We start from the raw sequence: 13,613 nt of genomic DNA, 5'->3' as shown, positions 1-13,613 counted from the left end.
ATGACCTCCCCGGCGGCTCGGAGCGCGTATCCTCCCTGCCGGCTGACGGATCGGGGGACAGTTGTTGAGCGCCTGGCTGGGCACGGACTCATTCGGCTGATGGCAAGGCCGACCTTGCGAGCTGCCCCAGCCGAGCAGTGGGTAAGATTTTGTCCTGCTCCTTCAGACTGTGCTACCGAGGGACAGCCAAGAATGGCCAGACCGGGTCAGCCCAAAGGTCCATCCAGCCCAGTGTCCTGTCTACCGAGAGTGGCCAGTGCCAGGTGCCCCAGAGGGGACGAACAGCCAGGAACCATCAAGCGATTTGTTCCATCGCCCATTCCCAGCTTCTGGCAAACAGAGGCTGGGGGACACCGTTGGTGTAGAGCAGTTCCTGGATCAATGCTTCAATCACCTGGATATTTGCATGTAGGCGAGAGAGAGAGAATACAAAGCTTCCCAGTGTGAACGCGCATAGAGACGCTGTGATGGGTTGGATCACAGAAACGCGCTTGGGAACTGCCGCCTGATGTGCTGAGACCACCTCTGAGCCCGTTTTCCCTGCAGCTTGGGACTTCAGTGCCCTGCCTGGTTGTGCCAGACCCGCTAGCCTGCTGCAACACCGACCCAGCTCTGAACCACGTCCCCCGAAAGCTGCAGGCTTAACTGAAAACAGCTTAAGAAATGCTCCTTTCTCCCACACTCAGACACCCAGGTCCCAGTGGGGTCCAAACCCCAAATAAATCCATTATAAGCTTTATACAGAGTAAACTCATACAGTGTTCACCCTCTGTAACACTGATAGAGAGATATGCACAGCTCCCCCCCGCCCCCGGTTAATTCATAAATAAAAAGTGATTGTATTAAGTATAAAAAGTAGGATTTAAGTGGTTCCAAGTAATAACAGACGGAACAAAGTGAATTACCAAGCAAAATAAAATAAAACCCACACGTCTAAGCCTAACACAGTAAAAATAACTGTTTACAGATAATATCTCACCCTCAGAGATGTTCCACTAAGCTTCTTTCACAGACTAGATGCCTTCCTAGTCTGGGCCAAATCCTATCCCCTGGTACAGCCCTTGTTCCTGCTCAGGGGTAGCTGGGAGATTCCTCATGACTGCAGCCCCTTTGTTCTGTTCCACCCATTTATCCATCTTTTGCATAAGGCGGGAATCCTTTGCCCCTCTCTGGGTCCCCATCCCTCCTTCTCACTGGAAAAGCACCAGGTTAAAGCTGGATTCCAGTTCAGGGGACATGATCCCATGTCACTGCAAGACTTCATTGCCCACTTGCCAGCACACACACATACGGGAAGACTTACAAGCAAACAAGAGCCATCTGCAGTCAATTGTCCTGGCTGAGGGGAGCCATCAAGATTCCAAACCACCATTAATGGCCTCCGCTTTGCATAATTACAATAGGCCCTCAGAGCTGTATTTCACATTTCTAGTCCCAGATACAAGAGTGATACATTTATACAAATAGGATGGCCACACTCAGTAGATTACAGGCTTTGTAATGATACCTTACAAGAGACCTTTTGCATGAAGCATATTCCAGTTACATTCTATTCACACTCATTAGCATATTTTCATAAAATCCTAGAGAGGGACCATCACAGATGCCATTTGAAGAGCCATGGAGGGCTTGGCTCTAGCACTGTAGACCAAGAAGACTAGGAGGAAGGACACATCCGTGCTTCACCCATTCGTGATTGGAAACAGGTGTGTTAGATCGTCATCCACATGTACTCTTCCAACCAAGCCTTCGTGGCATTGCCGACTGTGGTTGAGAAATTTGTCTGGATGTCCAAATTTAGCAAGGCCTTTCCAGATGGCAGTGAGGTTGACCATGTCAAAAGCTTAGACCAGGAACGATGATGTACAAAGGTTGAGGCTGTGCGCGATATTTTTCCAGTACTTGTCGAAGGATGCAAATCACGTCAACGGTGCTCCGGAGAGCAGACAAGCTGCACTGTGAGTTTGTTGATCATTTGGATAAGAAGCTGTATCCAAGCAAGAATCTTACCAGCCGTGAAGAGGAAGCAGATGCAGCGGCAGTTACCACAGTTGCTATTTGAGCTTTTGTGCTTATGGATCGTGATAATTCTGGCCTCTTTCAATTGCTGTGATGTGACTTCTTGAAACCAGAGACATGTGAGAAGAATGCACAGATCCCGTCAAAGAGAAGGTTTCCTCTGTGTTTCAAAACTTCAGCTGAAAGAGCATCGTGACCAGGAGATTTGTTGTTTGTCATTGCTTGGATGGCCTTCCACACTACAGCTTGCGTGGGTGGATCTGCACGTGTGTAAGATGCAGGCTTTTGTGGGCATTATTCAGTGACTCAGAGACAGCAGAGAGACAATTAAGTGCTTCCCAAAAGCGTTCACACCACCGTTGGGGGACGGCACTGCGATCCATGATAAAAAGTTTGCCATCTGACCTGTTAGCGGCATCAAGGCAGATCGGGTAGGGCTGTACACAGCTTTTACCACATCACAGAAGCTTCTGGAGTCACTTTTTTCTGCAAGGACCTGCAGTTCATCCACTCTGCAGTCAAACCACATGTTTTGCATTTGGCGGCGTTTGTGCTGAAGCATGCCACAAGCTACTACCTATCTGTTTTTTTTCGACTTGGAGAACAGGTCAGCTAAGAGCACATCACATCCTTGGCTGTTTGGCATCAAGAAGATTCAATATTTCAGGATTGTGATCAGCAAAGCAGTGTGCGTGATGGCGTTTCTTATATCCAGCGCAGTCCACAACAGTATTCTAGATTGTAGCATGCATTTGGCAGATGCCTCAGCACTGATCGTTGGAAGAGTTTCCAAAATCGTAGCTGAAAATTGTTTGGCAGTCAACAGATCTTACAACCAGGCAACAGTTAGACGCTTAGTGGGCTAGTATTTGTGCATTTTTGGCCAAATAAAAATGGAAAACTACAACTGAACAAGATGCTGGGCAGTTCACCGATTGGATCTGTACAATACTCGGGTTATACACACAACGATGCTGGCAAAACAGGTGCCAGCTCATGCCAAAACCGGTCTCAGCTGAACCCCGACGAATAGCTGGAACCAGTCTGGCTCAACCTGTATGTTAGAGTTGTCAAAATAGGTATTAGAGTTCTAAACCCGTGCTGAATGTTTAGACTTTCTGAAATGCTCGTGAGTGGCCACCCACACTAATCTCTCTCATAGCCCTGTAGCCCATGCTATAAGGTAATACAGGGTTTGCATTGGAACTTTGGACACCAGCCGACATGAGAGAAGCATTCGCAAGTGTGAAATACTAGCTGCCAGCAGGAGGCGATATGTCTTGCCTGACGGAAAATGGCCCGTCAACACCAGATGAACCACAGTGGAACATCAGAAGACCAATGATTTCATGGATTGCTCCCCCCACCCTATGAAGAGGAGCTGTGCAACTGACTTCCTCACAACAGCCAAATCTGTAACTCAAGCCAGAAGCAGGAAAGGAATAAAAAGCCCTACCGTGGGGAAGCTGCTTTGTGTCTGAGGGGAGAGGATTGCTAAGCATAAGAAACAGATCCCCGGATTAGCCCTAAAAGACATATTTGCTCAGGGCCTGTCTAAACTACAAAATTAAGACGACCTAACTGACGTTGGCACAGTAGTGACATCACTTGTCGTGTCTACACTCTGCTCCTTGTGTCGGCAGCGTGCGTCCTCACCAGGGGCACTGATCCCGAGTGGACTGTTGGCGCGGGGCACTGCGGGACGACTGCTGAAAGCCAGTAACAGCCAATTTTGTGGGAGCAAAATGTTAGTGTAGACACTTCCGTGGGTAAGCTGATGTAAATTGCCTTGCGGCGACCCAATCTGTTGTGTAGACCAGACCTTATTATAGAAGCGTCTGTTCACCTTTTGAAACGTAAGCCTGTAACTCATTTGTATGTGTGTTTCCCTGCTTTAACCTTGTCAATAACGCTCCGATTTCCTGTTGCTAGGTAAGAAAGCTCTCACTACTTTATTATGGGATTGGCTACAAGCCTTGTGTTTGAGGTGTGATCGAAGGGGCCATTGATCTGGGGTCGGTGACAGGTCCTTTGGGAGTGGGAGTAACATGACTATTGTTTCAGAGTGGTAACCATGTGAGTCTCTACCAGCAAAAACAACGAGGACTCCTTGTGGCACCTTAGAGACTAACAACTGTATTTGGGCATAAGCTTTTGTGGGCTAAAACCCACTTCACCAGATGCCTGGAGTGGAAAATACAGGAGCAGGTATAAATATACAGCACATGAAAAGATGGGACTTGCCTTACCAAGTATGTGGAGGGGGGGGGGGTCAGTGCTAACGAGGCCAATTCAATCAGGGTGGATGTGGCCCAATCCCAGCAGTTGACGTGAAGGTGCAAGTAGCAACAGAAGGAAAATTACTTTTTGTAGTGACCCAGCCGCTTCCAGTCTTTATTCAGGCTTAACTGGATGGTGTCAAGTTAGCAAATTAATTCCAGCTCTGCAGTTTCTCACTGAAGTCTGTTTTTGAAGGGTTTTTGTTGAAGAATGGCAACTTTTAAGTCTGTTACTGAGTGTCCAGGGAGACTGAAGTGCTCTCCGACTGGCTTTTGTATGTTACAATTCTTGATGTCTGATTTGTGTCCATTTATTCTTTTGCACAGAGCAGGGTTTCTCAAAGAGGGGTGGCCACTTGTGTAGGGAAAGCCCCTGGTAGGCCAGGGCGGTGTGTTTACCTGCCCCGTCTGCAGGTCCTGTCGATTGCAGCAGGTAGGTAAGAAGAGCGGTCAGTAGGTTTCTGGCATAGGGTGGTGTTTATGTGACCATCACTTATGAGCACTGTAGCATCCAGGAAGTGGATTTCTTGCGTGGACTGAATATTGACTATTGTTGTGATTTCTGGTATACGGGACCATCGATCCTGACAAGCTTGACAAGAGGGACTGGAGTGACCAAGGGGACTGATTGTGACTCCATGGTTAGGCTGTTACACACTTGATACGTGGGTGGTGACATCTAAATACAGTAGAAGCCCATTTACCCGACCCTCCATTATCCGGTTCTCCACATTAAACAAACTACCCGGACTCCAGGCCCCGAAGCAGGCGACCTCTCCTGTGGCCACTAGATGGCGATGCAGCACTGCACTTGCCCGTTCTCCGGCTCAACCGTCCAATCTAGGCCGGGTCCCGACGAGATGGGATAAATGGGGTTCTGCTATGTAGCACTCACAGCCAATTGGGGGCTTCTGCCCCGCATCCTGAGAGTCTGCCCTGAGGTCGGTTCTCATTGCAGCTCAGCTTGACCCTCCCAGCTCGTGGGTCTCGCTGTCAAACCAACCTATAGTCAACTGGATGCCAATGATGCAAGCGAGTGTTAGGATATAGATATTCAGGCCTGGCTGCAAAGGCCTATACTTTAAGAATTTAGGTGTATTCTTATCACTTAGCTAGCTATAGAGGTATAAAAGAAAGAATTAAAAATCACTGTCTGTGTAGTGGCCTTCTCTTACTGTGACAGTCTGAGGCCTGGTTTTTTAGCAGCCATAAACTGGGAAATGTCTGGTCACGTCCTCACATTCCAAACCAGTCATATTGAAATCAGGCAATCTGGGGCTGTTAGGAAGGTGATTCGATCTATCACCTCCAGAGAAAGGGAAGAGCCTAGAAATTTGGTTTGACAGCTTTGTGTCTGGTAAGAACTCACTTCTCAATAGACACAGCTGGAGAACCCTTATGTCTGTGTAGATGTAGTTGTGAAATCCTCACTTCTGTATTGTTTTGTATGTTTATTTGCATGGTCTCTGTCTGGTTCTGTGATTGTTTCTGTCTGCTGTATAATTAATTTTGCTGGGTGTAAACGAATGAAGGTGGTGGGATATAATTGGTTAGCTAATCATGTTAGAATACGTTAGGATTGGTTAGGCAAATTTTAGTAGAATGACTGGTTAAGGTAGAGCTGAAAATATTACTATATAAATTAGGGGCAAACAGGAAGTAAGTTGAAATTCGAAAATAAGGAAAAGGAACTTGAATTTAAGCTTGCTGGAATTCACCCCAATAAACATGGAATTGGTTGCACCTTCAGACTTCGGGTAAGGACCAGGGAAGGGTAAAAGTGAAGGAATAAGCTCTCTAACAGCAAGGGCGTGTCCAGGTTGGCTTGTATTTGTCAGGGAGCCAAAGGCCAGAGTTTGTGATAAGTAATTGGGGCCCGACGCATGCCATCAGCAGAAGTCTGCCATTACCGTTCATCTCGCCATGTTTGCCACGTAGACAACGCCACGCAGAATGGTTAAAGTCACTGAGGCGAATCCACTCATTTTCATGGGGAGTCAACGAAACAAGATCATTTAGTTTGGAGCAAAATGGCTCCTTCCCCTCATTTGAGGTAGTCATTGTCAGGGCACCGGCACTGTTCAGTCGGAGCATCACTGATCTGTCATTTAGTCTAGGGGTTCTCAACCATGGGTACATGTACCCTGGGGGGCATGCAGGGCTCTTCCAGGGAGTACATCAGCTCAGCTAGGGATTTGCCTGGTTGTACAACAGGCTGCATAAGAAGCAGGAGCGAAGTCAGGACACACTAAGTTTCACACAGACAATGACTTGTTTATGCTGCTCTATCTACTACATCAGTGGTTCTCAAACTGCGAGTTGTGACCCCAAAGCGGAAAGTCGAAGATCGAGCAATTTACCTTTGCCCTGCTTGCCATGCCCCTAAGTCCGGTCTTGAGAGTCAGAATAGACTCAAAGTGGAGAAAAACTTGGTTGTTGCTGTCATTTCACAGCCTCCCAGAATGCCAAGGCTCACAAGTGAAAACCAGGGTCATGTATCACATGGAAATGGAAGCACCATATGTATAGTCCAGTCGATTTATTTTATAACTAGATGGTACCAATGAGAGAGTCAGCAATTTGTCAGTACCAGTGCGCTGGGACAATTCTGAATTTTTACGCCTGATGTTGTAAGCGAGTCGTTTTTAAGTAGGGTGAAACTTGGGGTACGCAAGACAAATCAGACTCCTGAAAGGGCTATGGTAGTCTGGGAAAGTTGAGAGCCCTGCTATGAGGACAGACGACTAGACTAGACAACCGCTTGAGGTCCCTTCCGGTCCTGCGGTTTATCCCGACGGGCAGGCTCTCCAAACAAGATTCTTTCTCATTGTGACACCGATGCCCAAGTCACCCGGTGCGTTTCCTGTCTGTCCCTTCCACAGGAAAGCGAATCTGCCACTTGCTCAGTCAATTGACCCTCTTCAGCAAGTCACATCTCATTCAGCGCTGCAATGGCCGAGTATCCGAGCAGCCAGAGCGCAGGGGTCAGTTGGATTTGGACAATGAAGAAGCACACGGACATCCCATGTTGTGACACGGGAGCTGTTCAAGGCTTATGTGTTGACGGCTGCTGGCCAAGGCTGTCCGGGAGGAACAGTTTTCTGGTGTGTTTTCGAGCACCCCCCTCAGCTGGAGGTGGGCTGGGCTCTCGCTGAACAGAGCAGCTGGGGTGGCGAAGAAGTGGCCAAGCGACAGCGGCCCTCCCCCACCAAGTCAACGCACAAGTGGCCGAAGCCTTGACCCCAGGGCCAACTAGAGAGGGGGGCAAGTGGGTCAATTTGCCGCAGTGGCCTCGCGAGCCCTGGCCAAGCATCCCTTCCCTGGCTAGAGGCGCCTTTTTCATTTTTACTCACCCGGTGGTGCTCCGGGTCTTCGGCGGCACTTCGGCAGCGGGTCCTTCACTCACTCCGGGTATTCGGCGGCACTTCGGTGGCGAGTCCTTCACTCCCTCCGGGTCTTCGGCGGCACTTCGGTGGCGGGTTCTTCACTCCCTCTGGGTCTTCAGTGGCACTTCGGTGGCGGGTCCTTCACTCGCTCCGGATCTTCGGCAGTGGGTCCTTCAGGGCTGCCGAAGACGCGGAGCGAGCGAGGGACCCGCCGCAGACGTGGAGCGAGCGAGGGACCCGCCGCAGACCGCGGAGCGAGCGGAAGGAATCGCCGCAGACCTCCAAGCGGAGCGAAAGGACCCGCCCAGACTCCAAACGAGGAAGGACCCGCCGCAGACTCGAAGTGCCACCTGGGAGTACAAAGTGCGCAGCAGGTGACTCTTTTTTTTATGTCCACCCCCGCTTTGCCTCCAGTCCGCCCGATCTCTGGGCGCACGCCTGACCACCGAAACACCAGATGAACGACTCCCCAGCAGCGTCCGTACGTGGGTCACTTCCGCCCTCCCCATGCTTGCGGGATCTGCGTGGGACCGCCAAGGCTGAACGGAAGAGCTAAAGTGGACGCAGAGCCGATCAAAAACTTCCCACGCATTCGCCGGGCAAAGGCCATTTCCAGCGACGAGGGTTCCCGGAGTCCCCGGGGGGGGGCTCGGGAGCCTGCTCTCCCCACGCAGCTGGCTCTCTCTCGGAGCAAGCCTGGCCCAGGCTTCCTCCTTCCTAGGTCCGACCCCGAAGCATCCAGCGTCCAAGTCCCCCGGGGGCGTCCCGCAGCGAGTCCCCCCGGGGGGGTGCTGGAGCCCGAGGCCCTGCCTCCCCCCCCACGCTGCAGCCAGAATGACTTCTCAGCAGTAACAGGAACCGGAACCCGGCGTAGGACAGAGCTTGTAGGTACAGAGAACAGGACCTCTCAGCCGGGTCCATTTTGGGGGGCAGGGAGCCAGACAACCAAGTCTGCTCCTCACTCCATGTCCCCAGCCAGCCCCAAACTGACTCACCCTCCAGCCCCTCCTCCTCTGGGCTTTGTCCCTTGCCCGGGCCAGAAGGTCACCTGATTCCTTTGTTCTCCAACACCTTTAGCATCCCCTTGCAGGGGGAAGGGCCCAGGCCATCAGATGCCAGGAAACAGTGTCAGCCATTTATGTGCACTGGCCCTGTGCTCTGCAACAATCACACCCCCTTCTCCCACCACCTAGAGACTTAAGAACTGCATAGGGGAAACTGAGGCACCCACACAATATTCAGAGAAAACATTAAGAACATTCCCACTTTGTCACATCTGTCCCCCCTTCAAGACCGAACTGAGCGGGGTCACTTTAGCCAGTGACCTGGAGGAGTTTTGAACCCACCAACGCTGCCATGGATGGCCCAGCACCTCTCCCATTCCTTGTCGTGACTTACACCAGAACAGTCCAGTCTCACACCCTCCCTTAGGTCGGGTGTGCTTGAGGGCGCTCGCAGGCTGCATGTCACAAAGTTTATGTGGCCCGAACCCTTTTGCCACCTCAATACCCCTGGGGTTGAAACTGGGATTGGGTCTTCTCCCAGCGCTCCTGTCATAAACAGATGGCTAAGGGTTAATGCCTCTTTTACCTGTAAAAAGTTCACCTAGCCTAGCTGACACCTGATCAGAGGAACCAATGGGGGAACAAGATGTTTCAAAAGGAAGGAGGGAAGTTTTGCCTTTGTTTGGAGAGTTTCAGTTTCAGCCAGAGTGAAAAAGATCAAGGAACCAGCCTCTTATCAGAGTAGTCAGTTTTAGAAAGGGATAAATAGGTTGATGTTTATTTTCTTTGTAACTTGTCTTGGTACCATTAAGGGAATTATCAAAAATGGGGTATTTGGGTATTTTTTCTTTGTGTAACTAAATTTGTGCCCAGGGGAACATCCTCTGTGTTTGGAATCTGTTGTCTGTTGTCTGTGCTAATCTCTCCCAGAGGGTTTCCTTTTACCTTTCTTTTCTTTAATTAAAAGCCTTTTTTTTCTTAATACCTGATTGATTTTTTCCTTGTTTGTTTTTTTGATCCAAAGGGATTGGATCTGGACTCACCAGGGATTGGTGGGGGGAAAGGAGGGGGGATGGTTAATTCCTCCTTGTTTTAAGATCCAACGGGTTTGGATCTGAGTTCACCAGGGAATTGGTGAAGTCCCTCAAGGCAACCCAGGGAGGGGAAAGTTTGGGGGGGACAGGGAGTGCTCCAGACACTGAAATTCTGGCTGGTGGCAGTGTTACCAGATCTAAGCTTGTAATTAAGCCCATGCAGGTCCCCACATCTGTACCCTAAAGTTCAGAGTGGGGAAGGAACCTTGACAGCTCGAGTCTGGAATGTTCTCTCGGTTAAGAGCCCCCAGCTTGACCTTGGCCACCCTCTGACCAGGTGTCTCTGTCTCCCGCCGCCTGGCTCAGGAGTCGCAGCCGGTTCTGGCCGGGGGGAGGACAATGGGCTGTGGGGACAGGACCCCAGTGACCTGACCGGCCCAAGGGGGGCTGAGAGGAGAGGAGACCCAGGCCCGGTTTACGACCCTGTTTCCCTGGACAGAAGCCAATGGACAGGGGGGGCCGGGGATATCGGAGGCCTGGCTAGGAAGCAGGGGGTCTGGGCTGGAGAGGGGGGGCAGGCAGAGCCCCCCTGGCTGCAGGGGGACTGGGATGTGCTGGGCTGGGGGAGGCCAGGCCTGAGGCCGGAGAGTTTCCTGTGCTGGGTTCAACCCTCAATAAACCCCCCTGTGTTACGCTGGGGAAGAGTCGCTCCGGGCTAGAGACCAGGGGGCATCAACCCCTTCGGGGCTGGGGGCCCAGAGCGAGGGGACGCCCGGAGGGGCCCACGGCAGAGACAGACGTGCTGAGGCTCAGAGAGGTGCAGGGGCCTGACCCCGGGAGAGAGTGGCCCCCCGAGAGGGGCTGTCGCACTGAAGGTGGCACCCCCCATGGACCACACGGGGCCACAAGTGGGCACGATCTGATGGGGCTGGGAGCAAGGACTGCTGGGTTCTCGGGGGGGGGGTAGTGGTGGTGGGGGCTGGGAGCCAGGACTCCTGGGTTCTCGGGGGGGGGGTAGTAGTGGTGGGGGCTGGGAGCCAGGACTCCTGGGTTCTCTGCGGGAGAGGGGCTGGGAGCCAGGACTCCTGGGTTCTCTCCCTAGCTCTGGGATGGGAGTGGGGTCTAGTGGTTAGAGCGGGGAGGGGCTGGGAGCCAGGACTCCTGGGTTTTCTCCCTAGCTCTGGGACGGGAGTGGGGTCTAGTGGTTAGAGCGGGGAGGGGCTGGGAGCCAGGACTCCTGGGTTTTCTCCCTAGCTCTGGGACGGAAGTGGGGTCTAGTGGTTAGAGGGGGGAGGAGCTGGGAGCCAGGACTCCTGGGTTCTGTCCTGACCCACATTCCACTGGGCTGGGCCTGCATTGGGGGGCAGCCCTTGATTGACAGGCTGTTTTCTCTCGGGCAGCTGAGTGACGAGGAGGAGGCGGACGGCACTGAAGGCAAAGCTGCCGGGAAGAAGCCCCTGGGCAAAGGAGGGGACCGGAAATACGTCCCACCCCGGCTGGTCCCGGTGCATTATGGTACGTGCTGGGAGCCCGGCCCCCTGGGTTCTAGCCCAGCTTTAGAAAGACAGCGGGGTTTGTATAACCAGCCCCTGCGCCCCACCCCAGAGGTGGCCGCATCTCAGTGCCAGGTGGGGGGTCCCCCCATACCCAGCCCCCACGCCCCACCCCAGAGGTGGCCGCATCTCAGCGCCAGGTGAGGGGTCCCCCCATACCCAGCCCCCACGCCCCACCCCAGAGGTGGCCGCATCTCAGCGCCAGGTGAGGGGTCCCCCCATACCCAGCCCCCATGCCCCACCTCAGAGGTGGCCGCATCTCAGCGTCAGGTGAGGGGTCCCCCCATACCCAGCCCCCACGCCCCACCCCAGAGGTGGCCGCATCTCAGCGCCAGGTGAGGGGTCCCCCCATACCCAGCCCCTATGCCCCACCCCAGAGGTGGCCGCATCTCAGTACCGGGTGAGGGGTCCCTCTACACCAAGCCCTCGTGTCCCACCCCAGAGGTGGCCGCATCTCAGCGCCGGGTGAGGGGTCCCTCTACACCCAGCCCCCGCGTCCCACCCCAGAGGTGGCTGCATCTCAGTACCGGGTATGGGATCCCCCTATACCCAGCCGCCGCACCCCACCCCAGAGGTGGCCGCATCTCAGTACCGGGTGAGGGGTCCCCCTATACCCAGCCCCTGCGTCCCACCCCAGAGGTGGCCACATCTCAGTACCGGGTGAGGGGTCCCTCTATACCCAGCCCCCATGCCCCATCCCAGAGGTGGCCGCATCTCAGCACCAGATGTGGGATCCCCCTATACCCAGCCCCTGTGCCCCACCCCATCGATGGCCGCATCTCAGCGCCGGGTGAGGGGTCCCCCTATACCCATGCCCCACCCCAAAGGTGGCCGCATCTCAGCGCCTGGTGAGGGGTCCCCCCATACCCAGCCCCTGCGTCCCACCCCAGAGGTGGCCACATCTCAGCGCTGGGTATGGGGTCCCCCGATACTCAGCCCCCGCGTCCCACCCCAGAGGTGGCCACATCTCAGCGCTGGGTGAGGGGTCCCCCCCGCATACCCAGCCCCTGCGCCCCACCCCAAAGGTGGCCGCATCTCAGCGCCGGGTGAGGGGTCTCCTATACCCAGCCCCCACGCCCCACCCCAGAGGTGGCCGCATCTCTATCTGTCTCCCTTCCTCCCCACCTTAGATGAGACGGCGGCCGAGCGGGAGAAGAAGGCCCTGGAGCGGGCGAAGAAGCGAGCGCTGAGCAGCTCCGTCATTTGGGAGCTGAAAGAACAGTTCTCGGAGGCGCCGGAGGAAATCCGAGAGGGGCGCTACCTGCATGCGACCCGGCAGAGCCAGGAGGATGAGCACAGGCGAGTGCGGGCTAGTGGTTAGAGCAGGGGGGCTGGGAGCCAGGACTCCTGGGGTCTGTCCCTGGCTTTGGGGGTCCCCAAGTCCCCGGGGGATGCTCGGGAGCTGCTCCCCACGCAGCCAGCTGGGACTCGGGGGAGCCTGGCTCCTGGGCTTCCCCGTTCCTGGGCCTGACCCCGGAGCATCCAGTGTCCCTGTCCCCCCCGGGGCACATCCTGCAGCGAGTCCCCCCGGGGGGTCTTGGGGAGCCCGAGGGCCCTGCCCCCCGATGCCGCGGCCAGTTGTGACTCAGCCAGCGGCAGGAACCCAGCGTAGGACAGAGCTTGTAGGTACCGACTCCGGACCCCTAAGTCAGGTCCATCTTGGGGAGGGAAGCCCAGAGCCAGGGCTCTGCCTCCCCCTGCACCCCAAGCCAGCCCAGCCGAGACTGACTCGCTTCCAGCTGCCTGGCCCCGGCCCTGCCCGTTGCTCCTCCTCCAGCCTTTGTCCCCCTTCGGGGCCAAGAGTCACCTGGTCGCACCCCCCTCCTGGGTCTCAGGTGACGAAGGGGCCGCCATAGCATCCCTGTAGGCAGCTGGAGCAGCCCCGCAAAAGTCACACACCCCTATTCCCACACCTAGACATTGGTGCAATGCACAGGGAAACTGAGGCACACACAGCATTCATGCAGAACAGTAAGGCTCACACATCACAGGGTCTAGTGGTTGGGAGCCAGGACTCCTGGGTTCTGTCCTGGTTTTGGGGGCAGGGGCAGAAGGGAGTGGGGGCTAGTGGTTAGAGCACGGTAGGGCTGGGAGCCAGGACTCCTGGGTTCTATCCTAGCTCGGGGAGAGGGGGTGAGTGGTTACAGCTGGGAGGGCTGGGAGCCAGGACTCCTGGGTTCTATCCTAGCTCGGGGAGTGGGGGTGAGTGGTTACAGCTGGGAGGGCTTGGAGCCTGGACTCCTGGGTTCTATCCTGGCTCTGGGAGGGCAGTGGGGTCGAATGGTTAGAGGTGGAGTGGCTAGGAGCCTGGACTCATGGGTTCTATCCCGACTCTGGG

At 54.5% G+C, this 13,613-nt stretch overlaps 1 protein-coding gene across 1 annotated transcript; it reads left to right on the top strand.

Annotated features, from left to right (window-relative positions):
• On the top strand, positions 1-12,705 carry NGDN (neuroguidin). Its single transcript, XM_075061305.1, has 3 exons — positions 1-141; positions 10,925-11,237; positions 12,406-12,705. Exons 1-3 carry the CDS (start codon positions 1-3, stop codon positions 12,594-12,596), a joined length of 645 nt encoding a protein of 214 aa, XP_074917406.1. The 3' UTR covers positions 12,597-12,705.
• Positions 12,706-13,613: the final 908 nt, after the last annotated feature.

Source organism: Chelonoidis abingdonii, unplaced genomic scaffold, assembly GCF_003597395.2.
Source record: "Chelonoidis abingdonii isolate Lonesome George unplaced genomic scaffold, CheloAbing_2.0 scaffold0004, whole genome shotgun sequence".
Lineage (NCBI taxonomy): Eukaryota > Metazoa > Chordata > Testudines > Testudinidae > Chelonoidis > Chelonoidis abingdonii.
The sequence above is the reverse complement of the archived record's forward strand: the minus strand, read 5'-3'. Positions and strand labels throughout refer to the sequence as shown.

Excerpts from the sequence above, each read along its gene's own strand:
- NGDN (XM_075061305.1), top strand. The coding sequence starts at position 1 with ATGACCTCCCCGGCGGCTCGGAGCGCGTATCCTCCCTGCCGGCTGACG. Across the intron at positions 142-10,924 it reads CTGCCCCAGCCGAGCAGTGG|TGGTTAGAGCGGGGAGGGGC; the intron begins GTAAGATTTTGT and ends AGTGGGGTCTAG. Across the intron at positions 11,238-12,405 it reads GCTGGTCCCGGTGCATTATG|ATGAGACGGCGGCCGAGCGG; the intron begins GTACGTGCTGGG and ends TCCCCACCTTAG.